At 39.6% G+C, this 20,444-nt stretch overlaps 2 protein-coding genes across 2 annotated transcripts; both read right to left on the bottom strand.

Moving 5' to 3' along the window:
* Positions 1 to 1,866: 1,866 nt before the first annotated feature.
* LOC104834259 (carboxymethylenebutenolidase homolog) lies at positions 1,867 to 6,920 on the bottom strand. Its single transcript, XM_010571436.1, has 5 exons — positions 6,706 to 6,920; positions 5,819 to 5,926; positions 4,649 to 4,791; positions 3,107 to 3,198; positions 1,867 to 2,090 (listed from the first exon to the last, which is right to left on the bottom strand). Exons 1-5 carry the CDS (start codon positions 6,918 to 6,920, stop codon positions 1,911 to 1,913), a joined length of 738 nt encoding a protein of 245 aa, XP_010569738.1. The 3' UTR covers positions 1,867 to 1,910.
* A 4,335-nt stretch (positions 6,921 to 11,255) lies between these two features.
* LOC104834284 (carboxymethylenebutenolidase homolog) lies at positions 11,256 to 19,349 on the bottom strand. Its single transcript, XM_010571472.1, has 6 exons — positions 19,135 to 19,349; positions 16,374 to 16,481; positions 14,541 to 14,683; positions 13,662 to 13,757; positions 12,816 to 13,000; positions 11,256 to 11,330 (listed from the first exon to the last, which is right to left on the bottom strand). The coding sequence occupies exons 1-6, from the start codon at positions 19,347 to 19,349 to the stop codon at positions 11,256 to 11,258; spliced, it is 822 nt and encodes a 273-aa protein (XP_010569774.1).
* Positions 19,350 to 20,444: the final 1,095 nt, after the last annotated feature.

A 20,444-nucleotide genomic window follows, 5' to 3' on the forward strand; every position in this document is an offset into this window, starting at 1 on the left:
CAGTGATGTTCCCCTAGTCAGCAGGGATATGCTGTGCCTTACCCATCCTGATACCCAGCTAAATCACAGCAGAGAGAAACCTGACGATACTGGAAGGATTTGTGGAGGTGAGGAGGTAATGCTGTCATCCAGGGTGGTTTAGATTCAACCCTGAATGAGGGGCAGAGGGTAGGGCAACTGCCTGAGACCATGAGAGGTGGCAGGATTTGCATCAAGCTGATTGTGGAATGATGCGATGCACTTTCCTGAAAAAAAAGGAAAGAGCAGCATCAGAAGCTCAGCTGGTGCTGGGGCTTCTGGTGAAAATATCGTGACGGAGAAAGGAGTGGAGGACGCCAGTGTTTCATGAAAGACATGTTATTAAATGTCAGACAATCCTGATGTGGAGGAACGGCAGACAGCATAGCAAGAGGCCATTGCAGCTGCATCCAGATGTCCACAAGTGTTTCAGAATCAAACGGGAGGCTTACGAAGGGGGAAACACAGGCATGCGTCTGAGGACAAGAGTAAAGGAACAACACACCCCATAGAAAGGCTAAGGCAGCAGCGTAGCTTACTGCTATCAAGCAACACAGAACTAGTAATAAAAGTATTTGTAAATGCATCAAAAGTGAGAGAAGGCACAAGGAAAGTGCTGGCTATTATCAGGAAGGAGAACTAATACCAGAAAGTCTGGTAAAGACTGAAGAGTCCAGAGCCGTTTGGTTCAATCGTCACAAAAGTTAAATTTAACCATATTCTGAATGAAATTAATTTTATAGTGGAAACAGGAGTACAGGTGTATGGAGGGGGAAGAAAAATTAAAACAGGATAACTAGATGCGGGCAGGTTTGAAATTCACCTCGGGGAGTTTAAGCAGCTCTGTGAGCCCTGATGTCTCTGAAGGCACAGGCAGATGTGCGATGTCCCCGGGGAAGGGAGGAGGACAAACACAGACGCCAGCCTTTCCATGGAAGAAACGAAGGCACTGGTAGCACTTTTAGGCTACCGGTAATGCCTGAAAGATATGAAAACTTTATCCAGAAATCAGTTGATAGACATGGAGTGGAAAATAAGATGCTAAAGGAAATAACAAGGTGGCAAGCCACCAAGAAACTCCTGCCCTCCTGAGGTCTCCCCCTACCAGACCAGTCTGGGAATGGAAGGAGAAGAGGGATTGGAAGTCGTCACTCATATTTGTTCCTATGCTCTGTGTATGTCTGATGGCAGTCTCCTGTTCCTACTTTGTTCTTCTTTCTCTTCTGAGTTTTCCTGCTCTTCACAGTCTCTTTGTGTCCTACCCTCTTCCCACTTGCTCACATCCTTCTCTGGTCCTGCATGTTCCTCTAGTCTCCTCACTTCAATCACGGTTCCCAACTTTTTGCAGCCCCCTTTCTGTCTGCATACATTTCTTCCCATTGTCCTTCCCCTTCCCTCTTTCTAGATCTGTTTTTATGAATTCTGAATAGGATATTGTTTCCAAGAAAACATCCCAGCCTTCCAAACCAGAACTATATTTACCTCAAAGCTGAAAATCTTGGAGCTGAAAAATCTCACAGCTCAGCAACTCTAAAAGTGGCTTTTAGGAGAGCATTTCTCAAGCATGGGCAGAGTTTCAATTATGTTTTATCATATTGACATTAATACAAAAAAGTGAAATTTTCAGATTCTATAAAATATCCCACATGAGATTCTAATAATTTTAAGATACACAAGATCAATTTTTTAAATCTTTTTTACATTTATAGCTTCCAACATTTGAAAAGCCATTTCTAAGCATCTACTTAGAAAATAAGTCCAAACAAGTAGTGTTATTGCAAAAGAGTTCTACAAAATATTTTGGTGGTTTTAAGAACATTTTAATCAATATAGTCTGTATTATTTTCTGATTTCCTACAACAATTGATTTATTTTATGGGCATTTGTTTATGCTAAAGGTATTTATTCAGCCAGTTGATCATATCCTTTCTTCCTTCCTCAATATAAGGTTTATCTTGAGGATTGATATCTTCTCTTTTGCGATGTACAAACCCATGCGTCTGTCCAGGGTAAATTTTAACTTCATAATCAACTTTACAGTTTTGTTTAAGCTTCTGCTCCAGTAGAGTGACCTGTAACACAGAATGTTCCATGTTGGCTGAGTACGGATTTAACAGGTTATGTATTTACAGTCCTCAAATTGTCCTGGTTTTTTACTTTTCTGGGAGACAGACAGAGCTCATCCTTGCCATCATTTTCTCTTCTACTAATTTTATACCCAAGTGCATTTCTGTTACTACACTTTCTTTATTTAACTAGGCTTTTTCCTCCAGTAAAATAACAACATGTGACTGTATAAAACTGCAAAAAAGTATATGGGTTACAGTAATAATACCTGTAAAGGTAAAAACACCTATTGCTCCATGTCATGAGAAGGTTAGCATGTAGTGATCTCTGTACAAGTTAATGCTGATAGACCTCACCAAAAAAAAATGGGGCAAGATTTTAAATTAATTTGAAATCGAGGCAGGAGAGGCACAGATACAAAATGGGCAGTTCAAAGCTACTGGCATTTTTGGCAGGAAAATTTAAGCCAACACCACTCAGTGAAAAAGTGTGTCTTCCTCTTTGATCCCCTTGGTAGATAATCGTCTTTGTCCAGCCATTCTCCACCCAGGCTCCCCAGGAAGGCTGTTGACAGAGTACGAGAAAGGAGAAGCTCTGCAGGACAGTGGGGGGAAGGAAAAGGATAGTCACAGGATTTTTTAATTCTCCTGCAACTAGTGATTCTACCAGTACAGGTGGGGACTTGCTGCTGATTTTATGCACCATGAGTATGATTAAAGAGGGTCTCCTATCTTAAACTTGACAAAAGTCTTCCTTTGGATTCTTGCCCTTTTCCTCCTGGGAACTTTCATATATAATTCATCCATATTTTGCAACAGAAATAGAAAACATTTTATACTGTCACTGTAAAGCTTTTTGATTTGGGGATAAACAACATAAATTTGTGTAGAACTACTGTAAGAGTTAGTGAAAGAGGAAGAAGAGTGCAAATTAGTTTTCTACTTTCTCTTAATTAAATACCAAATTACAAAACAAGCATGAAAAGCATTAAAAAGATAAATTTCTCTGGTGGGAAACTCACCTGCTCCAATGGGATGTGCTCATCCTTTTCAGCAAAAATGAAGAAGGTGGGATGAAGCAAACTGGATCTGTCCTCAAAGAACCTGATCACTCCTAGGGAAGAAGGAGAGGCATATACAATGAGTCATGCCACTTAAAGTGGTTAAATCACTACCAAAGCTATACGGTCAAAATAAAAGACATTCTGATCAGTTAGAGCTGATCAGTTTGTAGTGAAATCAAACACACTTTACTTCAAAGTCCCTTTTGCTGTGAGAACTTCCTGTGACATGGGATGTCATTAAAGGTAGAAAGACCAGCTCTGTCTGAAAAAAAGTCAGGGAAGAATTGTTATACTTGCCCCATTCTTGTGGTTTTCTTTGGTTATCTGCTTCTGACCACTGTCAGAGACAGGGTCCTGTGAAAAATGTATACTTCAGAGTTGTTCGTCTCTAGCCTGGTATGGCCATTTTTCAGATAATTGTAAATATTCATCATTCCAGATACATAGTTAGGATTTCAGTGTACATATATTTACACTGATATAAATTCTTAACAAACTGATACTGTAATTTTGACTATTCAAATATATTTAAATTTAAGTAAGAGTAAAACTAACTAACTACCACCCTCGCCACTCTTTTCATTACTGAAATTATTACAACAGAAAAGTAAAAAATTAGCAAATAGCATTGTTGAATTGACTCAGCTGATCAGCAAATAATGCCCATAAACTTTCTGGAAAAATACCTTCACCTCAAATGAATATAAACTGCTCTGGGTTCTATAGAAGTACAGAGGTTTATAACAAAAAACACTAAAGGTAGTGTAAATGCATTAAGAATGGAAGTGTGAGGGTGCAAGGGTCAAAACAGAGAGTTAAGAAATGGTTCATATTAGTAATGAGGGACCACTGCCAGCAGCAGCATTGAGGAATAAGTTATTCATGTCATGACCAGAAGGTCCGCAGCCTGTGCAGCCCCCAGCCCAGACGACTCGTCAGCAGAAGACCCTGCACTCTAACAGAAGGACAGCAAAAAGGTTGTAGCGTATCACTACCACCGTGCCTTTCCATCTTAGCCCAACAGGGGAATAGAGTACAGACCTGTGCATCAAACAGATCTTCCAAACAGTAAAAACCAAACAGTGGGCAGCAACCTGTCCTGACTGATGCTGACTGAGGTAAGCAAGATACTGTGGCAAAGATCCACTTCATAGTAACTGCTGGCTCCTAAAAAATATAAAAGATGTGCCCAGAAACCATTTTGTCATTGCCAGCCAAGAGGAACCTGAGCCATAGTGAGGTCTTGGCATTTGGTGTCCCTCGTACACTATGTTGCACGGAAGCAATCCTGGCCATGCCACTTGAATACGTAGATCTTGCTGGTTATGATTAAGTGCAAAAATGTGAGTGTGCAAAATCAGATTGCTTAAAGATTTTGTATAATAAAATCACCTCATTCCATAAGATGTTGCACTGAGTTTTGTTACAGTAATACTCCTACAGAATAAGTTCCTGCACCAGTCATACCTGCTCAGAACAAAATAGATATTTGAGACTTACCATAGAGGGACACCCCCGTCTTTAAATGAGGATTTTTCAGCATCAGATGTTGTACTGCTGCTCCACCCCAGCAAAACCCAATGACACCAATCTTCTTTGCACCACATTGTTCCCTCAGATACTTCAGGATGACATCGACTTCTCTGAGACATGTAAATGAAAGTGAATTAAAGCTCTAGCTCTGTTCCCCTGCCCTCCAAGGTGTCTGCTGCTCAGAGACTGGCTGGGCATCAGTCTGCTTCTGGGAGGTGGTGAGTGACTGTCTTTGCACCGCTCCCGGTTTTTCTCTTTCCTTCACTTATCAAACTGCCTTTATCTCAACCCATGAGTTTTCTTGCTTTGTTCCTCCTATTCTCTCCCCCATCCCTCTTGGGGGGAGTGAGTGAGTGGCAGTATAGGTGCTTGGCTGCTGGCTGGGGTCAACCCACAACACTAGTTTACTATTATTCATTTCTAAAATACAAGAGAAATTCCAGGGGAGAAGACAAAGGAGAAAAATCAGTCTTCCTAGATGACCGTTACTAGAACCTAAGGTGATTTTATAAACAGCAGTCCAATTAAGTTCACAAATGCCAATAGTTGCCTTATAGGCTAACACAAATAAAAGTTTAGGAGACACACAGCCAGTCAAGAGCATCCCATTATCACAAACGTGGCTCTAAGTGAACTGTCTCTCATCAGGGAGACAAATATTTTATGAAATTGTGGAAGTCAATTTGAAATTGTTGCTTCAAAATCAGCAGTAACATTATGCAAGCAAGCTACGTGTGTCCTAGTTAAAGGGTGTTTGGTGACTACCTTTGGACCCTATCTGAAATCCATGGAAGCTGTGCCTACCTGTGGGAACTGAATCAAACTGAAGTGGAATGAGCGAGCTGCACTTTCTAGCCTTTGCTGGTTCTTTTCTTTTGAGTCATGCATCTCAATTCTACTCTCTGCACAGGAAAACAGTGGGGACTTCTATTCTTGTTCAAAGTTCTACTTTTCTCCAAAAAGCACCCCTCACGTAAGCATGAGCTTGACCCATGAGCTGCGTGAAATTTCTATCTGTGGACATCCAGCTGTATTTGACCCATTAATAATTTAGGATCTAATCCTGCATCTTTACTGAGACAAAAATTCCTAAAACAGAAGGATGGCCACTTGCAGGACAAGGATCAATGGTTGTACTTGTCTATTTTGCCGGCATTTCGGGTTTTCAGCCAGTCATTGAAAGTCGCCCAGTCATTAGAAAGTTTCCAAGCTTCTTGTCCCACAAAAAAATCTGGGCAGATGGCTCTGCAAGAAAAATGAAAACATTTTATGCCCGTGAAATAGTAGAGAGAAAGGATTAAAGGGAAGTCTGTCGGTACTATACAACAAATTCATTTTGTTGAATATGCATAGAATTTTATCTACATCAAAGCACTATACAAGCAACCCTCATTATTTTTCTATGTCTAATAAGGAGACTTAGCATAACTCCCAGATACATTTTGCCCTGTTAAAATTCATTTAGTTTGACAAATTGTTAACTTCAGTTGAAAATCCTCAGTGGTTTCCTACCAAATTTAAAAAAAAAAAAAACCAACTACAATTTACTTGGTATGTACATTTAGGCTAGAAGGAATGCTAACCCAGTAATACAGGAAAGAGGATACCCAATATGCTTTTCATATATTTGAGAACTTGTTTCTTTCTTTGGCACAAGCTGGTACACTTTACATTCATGGAACGACTTTCAGCTTCTCTGGAATTTTTACCAAAACAGCAAAGTTGCACAGGTGCTACGTCAGGAGGGAGGAAGCAGACTGCTTCGGGCTCAAAGACGCAGTATAAGATTTTTCTCTGTTTCCCCTCTCTTCTTCTGTGCTTGCCTACTATGTTGTTATGGTAGGACTACTCAATTATTTTAGACTTCTTAGACTGTTTTAACAAACAGGAAACTCTTTAGAGAATCATGTAAGGGAAGCCTATGAAATTATTTGTGTTTGTATGGTTTATATAAAAAAAGGAAATAGTTGGTTCAACAAACTTTCTTATTAAAAAGACACTTTGAAAACAGTAGTATTTCTTACATGTATCCATGAGCCGCAAGCATATCAGCCATGTATCTGGTGTTTGGGAGTTGCCATCCAAATATATCATGAATCACAATCACAGCTTTGTCTGTGCTGGCAGGTGGTTTGCAAATGTACGCCTTGATGTGCTCAGCTTGTACTTCCTGGCCACGACTCTCATAGTCAAACCTGTCTCCGATATCGCACGGGCAGGGCCTCGATTCGTTAGCCATGTGTGGTACTATAGAACAAAAGATATTCAGTTGTCAATACCACAGCATAACATATCAAAAAAAGATCAAAATACAGCGGTATCATAAACTGCTGAATTTTTGCATCATTACAGTCATATTGTGAACGTGCTGATTACAGTTAGATCTAAAATGCAACATTACTTAATAAGCCCATTGAGTTGTTTTTTTATAAATAATAACCTTGCTAGAATTACTTATGTTATGAACTCTTCAGTGGATACCTGGTACCTAACTAGGACTTCCATGCCCTACAGTAAGTAATACAATAAAAATAAAGTTATGACCAACCAGCCAGGCAACCATCACAAATTAAATAGCGATGAAGCCAGTTCTTTCACTCTTCATCATGTGTACGTCCTTGTCAAGCATGCATAACTTTCTTTAGTATAGACTGTAAAGGCTTAATACAGGACTTAGCATTTTGAAGAAAAAAAAAAAAAAACACAGCTACTGTGTAGAAAGATATAATTACACTTAGATTAAACGTGATATCTTCCTCCAGAGACTTAAAATATTCCATAGCTGACTTTTTCAGTGTCAGGAAATCCTTTTTCTAAACCAGCTTTAGCCTCAGATGTTGCAGACTTTTGAAAGAGGCTACTTAAGGAAGGTGCCAAGATAAATATACCGTTGAAAGCCAGAGTATAAAATCATATCTGTTTAATATTAAATAAGGAATGCATTCAAACTCCAAGACAGGAAAAAAGAAAACTGAACATAAGGAAAAATTCCTTAAGTTGCGCCAAATATTTTATCAAGAAGGTAACAGTAGGGTATGGTTAATTTTTTACAGACTATTGCTTAAATGAAAATAAACAAGTAATTCACAAAGGTCAAAAAATTCCAGCAGAATCTAACACGGATTTCTGTAGCTCCTTGGTCTCAAGTTAATGATTTTATGCCGTCGACATTAGGTTAACCAACTGGGTGAACTGACTTCATATTGCTGCAAAATGACCCAAATAACTTCTTTGAACATGCACAGAGCATCTCCAAATTATTAAAGAACGTGGAGAGAATTTAGATAAAGCTTTACCTAAACTCTCTACAGGTAAATCATGTGTACTATCTAAGAAAACTTTGCTAATGCAGGAACAAGGATGTTCAAACTTGACTATGCCAAATATACTCACAGAGAGAAATGGGAAAAAGCAGGTTACTGAACAGTCCCTGAACTAGTGGGATGTAAATAGTTGTGGCACTAAAGGAACAGTTTTAGCAAAAGCAAACAAACAAACATACCACCCTACAGCCAGGACATTTGCACAGATTTCCAGGGACCAAGATGTTCTGGATTTGCAGACTTTAAAATTCAGAATATCCCAAGCAGTGTGAGCAGGGCTAGGGTTGTGGGTCTCATGAGACTGCATTTTCACAGATCAATTCAAGACAAGCTGTATCGTATTTGGAAGCTGTATTAACTCTGGGCACACATTTATACTAATCCTCTACGTTTTTTTTTTAAATGACCCACACCTACACATAGGTGGGGTTTTTTTCACATGTTGTACTCACATATAGGACTTCTAATTTAAAATAAGTCTACCAGGAAAAAATTAATTAATAGACAAGCATATAAGACAAAATACAGTTTAAATATATAACAGGAAAGCGCTGATAACTAATTTTCCATTCACAAACTATTTCCTTTTGATTAGACTAAAATCAGAAAAGATAACAAAACCAGCAACTGAATATTAAAGAAACATATATTTCAGAACTCTAGAAACACAAACATGATGCCCTTATCAGTCAGTACATCCTTAAAGGCTTTAATTGCAAACATTTCACATTATCTGATAAAATGCAAAGCAACATGTAAAACATGAAATATTTAAAGACACAGATATAGCAGCTGAGGAAAAGAGCTCCAGGCACAAGCCTGTGAGGGGTGGTGTTGGCTTGTATGGTTTATAAGCCATATAGACTTGCAAGCTTTTTAGCATGGTCAAAATGTTTCTGTGTTTCTACATTAGTACGCATTACACACAAACAGTATCTTTTTCCATTTCTAAGATGCTCCTGAAACATTCTTTAAAAATTAATCTCCCTCTCTTACATCCATCAAAGCTATTCTTTTAGGAGGATCTGTAAACCCACAGCCTTGGTCTTTCGCCATCTCCACCTGCAAGCACTTGAGCATTTATTTGAAGACCAAACAATAACTTTAGTTTTTAGAAACTCAAACCTACGACCAGAAAAATATAAAGCTATGCTGTACAGCTCTCTCACTTTCAACAGACTCTCCTGAGTCCTCCGCCTGAGAGGTCTTCTGCACCTCAGGAGGGAAAATAAAAGGTTTCTGAACCATCAACTCAAACAATTAGGGAAGAAAGTTGCCCCTGATAGCATTTAAATGAGCATGGACTCTTTAAAAAAGCACTTAGATAAAATGAAAGTCCCCTGAACATGCTGAGTCAGACCTGAGCATGCACTTGTTTTACATTTCTCGGGAGGAAAAGCCATGAAAGTTTAAGAAAAAAAAAAACAAAAAACCACACATACCTGTAGCACAGCAAGTGTGCGAGATAGTAGAGGCAAGTTGTAGGAGCTCAGCGGGGATGGTTACCACTGAATGTGATCCCAAAAGAAAGTGCTAACTCATAAAATGAAAGCTGTGAGCGCAAGGATCAGGTTTCTTCAAATAAGAGTTACGTAAGTTACTGCCTTTATCTTTGCATATCGCAGAGTCACAAAGTTAAAAGTTCACTCTTTTTAAAGCTGTTAATTTTATTGGTAGCTTAGGCAGGGTGTGCTACTGTGAGCAGAGTACTGCTGGAGCTGAGTACCAAACCTTCTTTTTAACTTACATAAAATGGTATTAAGGATTGGAGGTCTTTTCTTTTCAGCTTAGGAAACTTGTTGACTTAGCTGACCAATTCATTTAGACAAAACTTTTTTTTTTAAAAAAAGGATGTTCCTTTGTTTTCAAAGATGGGGGTAGTATCACTTTTAAACATGACATTGGCATTATTATTATTATTTCCTTAGACTATTCATCCGTTGGTAAAAGACAGATCTAAAGTCATCAGCAGGGTGAGGTAGTGAAGTAGAGACATCGTTTCAAAGCTCTATACAAGACAAAAGTTATTTAGTATAGGAAAAATACTTTCTCTTTCAGAGTGAAAATAAATAACATGTAAAAAGGTAACAGTTTTGTAGATTGCTGTACATATTATAATAAGTGCTTAAAATGCTGATGCATTTTTGTCCTATCACAGGACATTTTATACTTTTTTTTCCCCTTTTGAATTAAAAGTGACTGCCTGATCCTTGTATCCCTCCCATTCTCCTGATTTTCTTTTTATTGGATTATTAGGATTATTCTTTAAAGAGCTTTATCTAAGAATATTAGCAATCCAAAATTCACTCTTTCTTCAGAGGCACACCTAAAAAGTAGCACTAAATGCATGTTACTCTACCACACTTTTGCCCTGGGAAAGCGATCAGCCTTACAATTTAGTCCTCATACATAAGCTGTTTTCCCATGTTCTAAATAACTTTGTCAATGCTATTTATTTACAATTCCTAAAATAAAGTCAAATGAATGAAAAAAGCCTACCAAAGAATTCCAGAGTGAAGTCATAAGGTTCAAAACCCAACCCTTTTGTTTCGGTTTGGTTTTTTGGCTTTTCCCACTTGTACACCACAAACAACAAATTATAGCACACAGGAAGCTTAGATACTCCATAGCAACTTCAAAGAACAATAGTAAAATAAATGCGAGAAAAATTGGCAGTTTAAATCATTCCTAGAAAAGAGAAATGACAGCAATGCTTGCAGAACCTTCTGTCCACTGGAACTGCTTAACCACATTTCCACTCCCTCCATGTGGCTCTGAAAATTCTTCTTTATACATAAGACTATTCCCCTTTACCTTAATATTAACATTAAACATTAGAAATTAAATGGCTTTTGATCTGATTTCCTGTTGTTTCATGTTCCTCGACAGGCAACCCATGCAGTTGTTTCACTTAGAGGTCACAACTGAATGCAACACATTCATGTAAGTGCAGCAGATTGCACTTTGCACTCTGAACACAGACCTCTTTCGGATCTCGCACTTCCAGCTCTTACTCACTGACTTACAGTTTTAGCATGAGGGTTTGGCTGTTCTTGCAGTAACTCGTCGCTACCCTTTCACTTCAAACAAATGCTGCATCTCGGTCTGTTTGTTGCTTTTTGCTTAGTCATGGTGTTAGTGTTACAGCACACATGCCATCCCGGCGTTTGTGAATGACTGCTGTTCTCTAAATACATGACCTGATCGTTCTCTTGCACATTAGCTAACCTTCTAGTGCTAATGGAGCTCCATTACCCTGGAGTTATCCAGGTTTTACACAGGCGTCGATAAGGTACAATAAACTTCCAGACCTCTTCATTCTTCTCCTGCAAAAACGTGTTGTGAGAGCTGTATCACCCAGGTGACAGCTGGATTAATGTATTACATCTAGATGGCATCACATGAAAAGCAACAGTTGGTTGGCAGTCTCAGGCCAGAATTCTCTGAAGACGTCCCCATGGGAAAGATGGGGGCCATTAGCAGCATGTAAAGGAGAAAAGCATGGATGGGAAAAAGCAAAAGACATTAAAATCCCATTGAGAGAGAGACAGTTAATGAACAGTTGACTATCTTTACATGAGACATGCCACAATGTATATTTCTCTGGTAGTATATTTAATTTGAGAGATTGTCATTAGTAAAATTACGACTTTCCTAAATTACATTTTCTCCCCATTAAATCACACAGCAGTCTTTATCAGTAGCACTGAGAAGGTGAAAAGGGACATACGTTCTCATTTTTTTTCTTACAACTTTAGAAGTACCAGCACCCTGTGCAGATACCAGGCAGCTGGTTTCAAACTAATGAACACAAGCCTTTCTCCCCACGAGGCATAATTAAACCATGGAAGTCACTGTCACAGGGTGCACCGGAGGTCAGGATTTCAAGCAGGTTCAAAAAGGGACTGGCAAATCCACAGAGGCTGGGTCCATCGGTGGCCATTCGACGCACTGCTCCAGTGGCAACATCCAGCTCAGGAATCCCCTGAACGGCTGGCTGCCAGGCTGCGGAGCGAGAAGGGAAATTCCCTGCGCAGCCACCGCTGGCCACTGATGGAGGCTGGGTGCTGAGGTAGATGCAACCCTGAGCTGATGCAACACGGAGATTTTTGTTGTATCATTGAAGGAAAAATTACGTAATGAGGTATATTATGCAAAAACATGTAACATTTCTTCTTTAAGCAGCGACCATGGCTGTAAGCCACACATTAAAACGCCCTGGCTGCAGACTGCATTGTACTTCTGAATTCCTAAACTAACCAGGAAATCATCTATAGGGTGTCACAGAACCAAAGGTAATCTGAGCAAGTAGTACCCCATCTGAATAACCTTAGCAACAAATTTTGAAACAAGATACGCCCACTTACATCACCTGTTAAACACACATCTGCCACCAGCGTACAAGTCAAAAAAGCCTAGTCTCTCAAAATGAACTTCACCAAACAATGCATTTGTGTTCCTAAATTTTGGACTTGTGATTTATGTAGAACTTAGATGAACAGTGGCCATAATACACAAATAGATTAATTTACCATTAGTCTAATTTGTTTCAAGCATTAGGATAAATCTCAGGGAACTGGAGAATATTTCTCAGCTTATTAAAACATGATGCTGCTAGGTGAAGTCTGAGACTTCTTCAAAAGAATGTAATACGAAAGTATCAATTAGAATCTACTGACAAAAACTTCTAAACTATTTTGTTTGCTTATTTCTTTAATTTCTAATTCAACAAACTCTCTCCCCAATTTTCTAAAATGTGTTATCAAAAATCTCCCCAGTGTATTACATAATTGCATTAAAAATTAAGTTGCTCTTCTATTAATGTATTTATTCAGCCAGTTGATCATATCCTTTCTTCCTCCCTCAATATAAGGCTTATCCTGAGGATTGATATCTTCTCTTCTGCGATGTATACAACCATGAGTTTGTCCAGGATAAATTTTAACTTCATAACTGACTTTACAATTTTTCTTCAGCTTCTGCTCCAGCAAGGTGACTTGTAAAGTATAGCATAGTAGTAGCTGTATTAATATAGCCATATTCCATGTTGCCACTCCTCATCTTATTCATGATTCAACTCCCTAATTTATCATTTAGGCTAGACACTAATAATCAAGCTCCATATAGGCAAAACAAAAAGTGAAATTATATAAAGAAAAAACATCTTTGCAGTGAAAATTTGTTAGACTATAAAAGCAGGTCCAACAATCTGCAAAGATACTGATATAACAAAAGTATTTCCTATATGTGAAATATAGGACAATACTAAATACAACTGAACAAAAAGCTTCTAACAGATGCCTATGGATGCAATTTGGCGTATCCTACATGGTTTATGGGTTCCTAGGACCAATAGAAAACGGTGTCTTACAGCAAAGGATAGGTCCTCGAGTAGAGTACTCCAAAACAGCAATGATATTTTGATAAAACTTTGTTACCTGGATTATTAGCCATACTTTTACAAAAGAAAGAGACTTAAGAAAAAAAAAATCTAGTTTTCATTCTTTGCCTGTGTTACATTAACTTTTCTATGTCTGGCTCCGTTTTTCTGCTTTTTTTTTTTGCCCTTCAAGCACTGTTATGAGGCTGAGTTTTGACTCCCAATTCAGGATGGAAATTTAAACATGCAGAAATGAAAGAAGACGGAGGTTATCAGCATACTTGACGAAGGGGAATGAAGTCATCTTTTTCAGCAAAAATGAAAAATGCAGGGTTCAGGAGATTGGATATATCATCAGAATCCTTGATTAGTCCTAGAAAACATTAAAGAAACCAAAAAACTCTTCAATTGACTTTTAAGGTGAAATCCAGATTCAAATACAGCACTCTGCTTCTGCAGTAAAAGTTTTCAAGTCTCATGAATATGTAGCCATACATACTAGCTTTACTTTCAAGCTGCTGTAACCATGGCTCCTAGACAAATACCCTCCTAGATCAAAACTCTATTTAAGCCGGTCTCTTAAGATACAGACTGAATATCTGAATTAATAAGACTTGAAAGATGCCTTCTGTGCATACAAGCTTGAGTTCTTTTGAGCTGACTGGGAAAGTCAATGCTTTAGTAAGCAGTCCAAAATTTACATTCTGAGAACGTCAGGAAAGGACAGCTGAGCTATCCCAGCTTCTTGAGCAGAGCATAAAAGGAAAGCTGGTGTTAAAATAACCACAATCTAACTTTACAGAGCACCTAGAGCAAAAATAACACTCTCTGCCCCTGGGTGAAGTTCTAGCTCTGCAGCATGCAGAGCAGTAGTAAACAGGAAAAGAGAGCTAAATTGGGAAAGTGACCGAAGGGCAACATCTATGCGTGTCCAAATCTGAAATAAAGACATGGCTGCTATGACCCATTCTGAAACTAGGAACAAATATCCTCACCACCATCTTCTTTGCATAATATCCTTCCTACTCTGCTGAAAATATCTCTCTTCATCAGCTGACAGCCTGATTTAAAGAAATAATGCTAGATCAAGTACTTAAGGTACACAATATACATATGCATGTATACCTACTTGTATTGCATCCTTGTATTTACCTACCATTGAGAGATACACCAGCCTTTAATTCTGGGTATGTCATCATCAGGTGACGTACAGCAATACCACCCCAGCAAAAACCAACGACCCCTAATTTCTTTGCACCACACTGTTCCTTTAAATATTTCAGGACAGCATCAGCTTCTCTGTAACATATAAGCAAATGCAAATTAAGCACCCATAGTAAAACCAGTATTTGAAAATATGAAAAGAAAATATAGAGATGCATGGAAGTGTCCCCATATCACACTGCTACTATATTTTCTTTCACATACTTCAAACAAATCATTATTTCAGCCAGATATTAGGGGTTGCTAATCTGAAATCATCAGAAAGAGAAAAAAAAGAACTGAATGGAATTAAATAAAAACACAACATGAATAACATAGATGGAAGGAAACCTAAAGGGATGGAAAGTGGATGATTGAACACCTACCTAAGAGTTTAAAAAGCTTAAAATTCTCTGAGAAGCTGGATGAATTTTTGCTTTGTAAATGTAGATAGTAAAAGTAATAAAGACCTCTCTAGAGAATGCTATGCATTAGACAGCCAAAATGCTGACAATAACTTTAAGTTAGTGTCTGAGATATTTCCTGTAGGAAAGTCAGTGTGGCAAACATGGTAGATGTTTTCAGAATTTACAGTGTAGCTTGAAATACACCTTGCCCAGAAGCTGTATTCTGAAAACACCCATTTACCCCTGAAGCAGGTGTCAGCATGCAGAGGCAGGAAAGAGAAAGTAGCAGTGGGACAGAGGTAGCAGTTAAGTCTTTTAGATCACCTCAAGGCTATATTTTCAGCCCCAACTCCTTGCCCCCTGGGGCATGCAAGCTATATACATCGTCAATACATCAGCCTTGCAAATACCACGTTATCTGCCAACACACCAACACACACAGAAGCAAACTAAGTGCCAAAAAAGTCTTTCTTCACTGGAGCTGACACTTGAAACATGTGAATCGCCTGTAAGAAATGCCAGGCAGAGCCCAACCCTTCCTTCCCATTGCAGCAGAGAGGGGACAGATTCCAAACTTAAAAGTTTCCACAACAACTGACCCCTCCGAGACAGGAGTTCTCTGGAGATGATTCAATTATGTCTCCCATAACCTTCTCACCAAATAGCTAAGCCCAGCAACCTTCAACACAGCTACTGCCAACAGTCCAAGACATTTGCTCTCCCAGGAAGTTAATTAATTCGGTCTAATTAGTCTGACCCCTTCTCAGTATTGTCTTGCCAACAGCTTCCTTCTGTGTTATTAAGGCAACACAGCACCTCTGCCAGTGACAGGTCTTTGCTGATAAATGCGCACGAAGACATGATACTCCTCCTGGCTCCCAGTGCCCTGTTCCCCAGGGAGCCGCTGGCCCTCCCTGTGCCCTGACAACAGATGACCCAGCTGTCAGCTACCTGGGGCCAGTTACACCGTGCTGGGCAAGTATTGAGGCACAATCAAAAACTCTTTTCTTCTTTCCATACAACATCTTAAAGTATCAGTCTGTTACACTCAGTGAGACTCAAGATGAGAATTATGCTTTCTCACTGCTTGTGTCACTGGTCATTTTTAAACCACGCTTTTTGAGGCAGAGGAAGCAACTTGCAGTCTCTGTTATCAACATGAGATGACAAAACTCTTCATGAGAGAGTTGTCCTTGAACGCTGTTCAAGGCAAAAAAAAAAGGTCACAGATTCCATCCACTTCTAAGGAGTCATTAAAAAAGACCACTTTCACTGATAGATCAGCTGCATCCAATCTCAAACAAAAAAAAAAAAGGGAGGGGGGGGGGCAATATCTGACAGCAGCAGGCAATGTGATATCCAGCTCCCTGACATCTTACTTGTTTATTTTCCTGGCATCTCGAGTTTTCAGCCAATCATCGAAATTGGACCAGTCATCAGAAGGCTTCCAAGCTTCTCTTCCTACATAAAAGTCTGGGCAGATGGCTCTGCATACACAGACACACACACAAAAATCAAAATTGAATTAATCACACTGAGATTTTTGTGGCCCTTCATAGCATGGGAAGTTTCTATCCAGGCATAATTTTGTTTTGATTTTTTTTTTCCTGAGAAAGTAATGTTTTTAAATATCATTGTTAACTATTCTACAGAAATGCCTACGAGCTTTAGAAACATTTATGGGTATCTATACAGGCTTTTTTCAATGACTAAACTGCATAATACAATTTGTGCTACAAAGCTGGAAAATATCAATATTTTTATCCCTAGTATTTTATCTGTTTTGAGTACATAATTTGAAACTATACACAGTAAAACAGCAGATTATCTTGTAAAAGATGATCAGTCTAGGTCCTCATTACAACAATTTTGGATTTTGCATACAACATAATACCATTTAACATAAATCCATCATTAATGGCTTCCATTTAAACAATTACATAAAATAATTATTTACAGAGCACACCATGAGGCTTACTTATGAGCTAGGGAAAAAAAATCACAAACACCTGATGGACTGAGGTCAGCAAAGAACAAGTGAAGGGAAAACATGTGGCAAGAAAGGGAGGAGTGTTTTACTGTGGACATCATCTGGTGACTGGAAAAAGTGAAGTACAGCAAGAATCCACCCAGTACTAAAGAGTTCCAGCATCACAGGGTTGCCTAAACCCTGGCTCAGGATGACCTCGGCTGAAACGTGTTGTGTGACCAGCAGCAGAGTTGTGATAGTGGATAATTCAGTCTCCTCGTGCAAAAGGAAACAAGCAGGGACTCTGATGGCTGCTGTCACTAGGTCACCCCCCCAATGCTGCTGTGTGTTCTCCCAAGCCCTGCCCACAGGGAAGCAATGGGATCCCTGGGAAATTGCAATCATCTTTCACTTATTAAATGCCTTTGACTCTCTCCAGCCTCAGACACACAGCATGTATCTCAATGATCATGGTGAAGCGACTGGATCAGTTTGGCCTAAAGCACACAAAAGTATGTTGCAAGCATTTTTATTTTTTTACTGTGTTTGATTACTTCTGTGAAAAAACAGTGACATCCACAGCATACTTGCATTTGGAAAGGTATGGGCAAAACTGCACAGCCTTTGGATAAGTACCTGTAAGAAAGGCTACGTATTGCTTTGAAAGTGAACCTTCCCATTCAGTGATAAGACACTACAAGCCATCAGTCTTAATGTGGTCTCTGAAATACAACTCTCATAGCTCCTTATCCCATACTGCACTAGGAAAAAATCCAGCTATTCTTCTCAATAAACATTGGTGCACCAGTTCAGCAGCATCTTGAAGCAATCAGGGAAGACACACATGGCCTCTCTTCATTCAGACACTGCTGCCTGAAAACTCAGCTCTCCTCCTGCCTAGAGCAGTGGAAACACCAGCCTTTTTTCCTTGACCCCTGCAGTATTAGCAGTACAGGTGGAGGGAAAGAAGGTATTACAAAAGAAGTATGACGAGGCATGTATGACAGGGAAAAATTAGAGGAAGTAAGGTAGTGTGGAGAAATACCAATGCATCAGACACTGGGTACTTTTGACTGAGCAGACTCTTACTGTAATAAGGAAGCTCACTGTCATACTAGCTATTTGCCAGTATGCTGCACAGCATGAAAGGTGTATGTCCAGCCTCATGTTGAGAATGACTGCATTTGGTCACAAGACAAACATACTTTCAATCATGGAGCAGAATAGGGGATGTCAGGTCCTCAGGAAACACAATAGCAAGGAGCAGACTATAGACCAATTCATTGTTCCAGTGTATCAGAAAACCCTAATCCTCACAAAGGTGGTATCTTTCTCTCGCAGAGACACAGAGCTCCTTTCAGCTGCACAGACAAATCTCAGCCACATCGCAGCTGTCAGCTGACATCTGACTTCCCTCATGCTTCATAGGCAGAGACCGTTAAAGGCAGCATCTCTCAAAACTAGAGCACTACAGAATTAGGCGGAGGTTTGCTTTTTGGAACTGCAGGCCAGTCCCAACCCTGTATGAATGTTTGTAATGTATACTGCAAATGCAGTAACTTGCAGCATACCCAGTTACTGCAAGATGTTGCTGCATTTTGGAATTTAACTGCTGTAGGGCACCGAAAAAGAGTGGGAAAGATTTGCAGGGGGGAAGAGGATTCTATTTAATACCCCATGTGTGCACGTGAGTCATTCATATGCACATATTCAATGTGCATATTCAATATCGTATTCAAAATGTATGACATTCATTCATGTTTCTGCTGATGACAATTTTTTAAAATCCCATCATATAATTTAGCTTGAATGAGTTTATTTTAAAAAGCCTTCTAAAAGCAGAATACACTCTTCTGTTTCAGAACACACTATTTTTTAAAGCCATCTCACATTGCTGGGAAAATTATCAGAATCACTTTTTACTGCATCATGTTTTCAATATTCTACACATTCTACATGTGCAGTCACTTCTGTAAACAGCAAAGGATGAAGGAAGCATGCTGTGCTCTGCAACATCTCACAGCAATGTTCCTTTGTGGTTTTGCATTATGGAAATATATCACTCAAACTGCCCTGGTAATAGTTTCCTCTCATGTATGGGAATAACAGTTCTAATGGAAGGCTAGAAATCATAAAGAGTGGGATTTCTTGGAGAAGAAAAGATTTCTTACATGTATCCATGAGCAGCAAGCATATCAGCCATGTATCTGGTGTTTGGGAGTTGCCATCCAAATATATCATGAATCACAATCACAGCTTTGTCTGTGCTGGCAGGTGGTTTGCAAACGTACGCCTTGATGTGCTCAGCTTGTACTTCCTGGCCACGACTCTCATAGTCAAACCTGTCTCCAATATCACACAGGCAGGGCCTCGATTCATTAGCCATCTAGGAATCTGCAGGAAAGCAAAAAGGAAAAACAGTAATATAATTTATTTGCAGTACAGCTGTGATTACGGGTCATAAACTTCACTCAGTCCCCACGGTCCCCTCCAGACACCTAGTAATATCCACTGGATACTGCAAGGTTAGAAGTGAAAGCTCCAGGTGTTTATTGTAAACAGGCTCTTGACACCAACCCTCCCTGGTTGCCATAAATATTCATTAATTCCAGGTCAGTCAGCGTAACCCAGGAGTGCAGTCAGGCCAGAAGAAGGGTTTACGTCAGCCCACCATTCCTAGCTTTGTGCCTGGAGCAATACAGCATGTGATAACTACATTTCCATGCGATGTCCCCACACACTGTGCTCCATAACTGTTCCTCTCATGTGGTCTTACAGCTCCTCCTCACAGGCTGGCACTTGGCAATCCCTTGCTGTTACTCCTGTGAGACCCCCCCTGTCAGCATGCTGCTTTTCTGACTACTTTTTCCCTTTGAGCTTTCATTGTGCATGTCCCCTTTCCCTTCCTCCATGGGGAAACCAAGGCTGCTGCTGCTGCTGCCTACATGCACTTTGCTGGTCCCTTGCATCCCCTGCTGCATACAGCCCTTCCCCAGGGAACCCACCCATCATTAACCGGCATCTCTAAAAGTTCTGATAAATCAACTTGAAGAAGGTCAATCAACAGAGGGTATTCTCGGAGATTTACACACTATGTAATCTGAACTGAGAGCAGTAGAAGAATAGAGACACATACGCCAGTGTTGTGGATGTAACATATCCTCATACACCACAGATAAGTTACTTCTCTGGAGGTACACGTTTTAAAGGACAAACTGGAAACTACTGCATTTCTCCTCAAGTGAAGAAAGGTTTCCAAAGAGTTTATGATGTAAGAGGTCTTCTCAGAAGATTCCCTCAAACTCAGTTTAATTTCTTGTTCCTTTCAACAGGAGATAGGCCACTGTAGCAACTTTTTAAACCCAACTAACTTTTGGTGCCCCCTACTCTTCCCCCTCCACCAAGCAGCAGGTGGTCACACACAGAACCTTTTTTCTACCCTGGTCTGAGAAGCCGTTTAACCTAGCCCTGCCGCCACTCT

The sequence above is a fragment of the Haliaeetus leucocephalus genome, unplaced genomic scaffold (genome assembly GCF_000737465.1).
Source record: "Haliaeetus leucocephalus isolate CR32 unplaced genomic scaffold, Haliaeetus_leucocephalus-4.0 Scaffold328, whole genome shotgun sequence".
Taxonomy (NCBI): domain Eukaryota; kingdom Metazoa; phylum Chordata; class Aves; order Accipitriformes; family Accipitridae; genus Haliaeetus; species Haliaeetus leucocephalus.

What these genes read in the sequence shown, in the direction of transcription:
- LOC104834259 (XM_010571436.1), bottom strand. Translation starts at nt 6,920, where the DNA reads ATGGCTAACGAATCGAGGCCCTGCCCGTGCGATATCGGAGACAGGTTT. An exon ending in GACGGGGGTGTCCCTCTATG is followed by an intron (nt 3,199 to 4,648) that starts GTAAGTCTCAAA and finishes CTTCTTCCCTAG; the next exon opens with GAGTGATCAGGTTCTTTGAG. An exon ending in AGCACATCCCATTGGAGCAG is followed by an intron (nt 2,091 to 3,106) that starts GTGAGTTTCCCA and finishes TCTGTGTTACAG; the next exon opens with GTCACTCTACTGGAGCAGAA.
- LOC104834284 (XM_010571472.1), bottom strand. Translation starts at nt 19,349, where the DNA reads ATGGCTAATGAATCGAGGCCCTGCCTGTGTGATATTGGAGACAGGTTT. An exon ending in GATGCCAGGAAAATAAACAA is followed by an intron (nt 14,684 to 16,373) that starts GTAAGATGTCAG and finishes TATATGTTACAG; the next exon opens with AGAAGCTGATGCTGTCCTGA. An exon ending in GGCTGGTGTATCTCTCAATG is followed by an intron (nt 13,758 to 14,540) that starts GTAGGTAAATAC and finishes AATGTTTTCTAG; the next exon opens with GACTAATCAAGGATTCTGAT.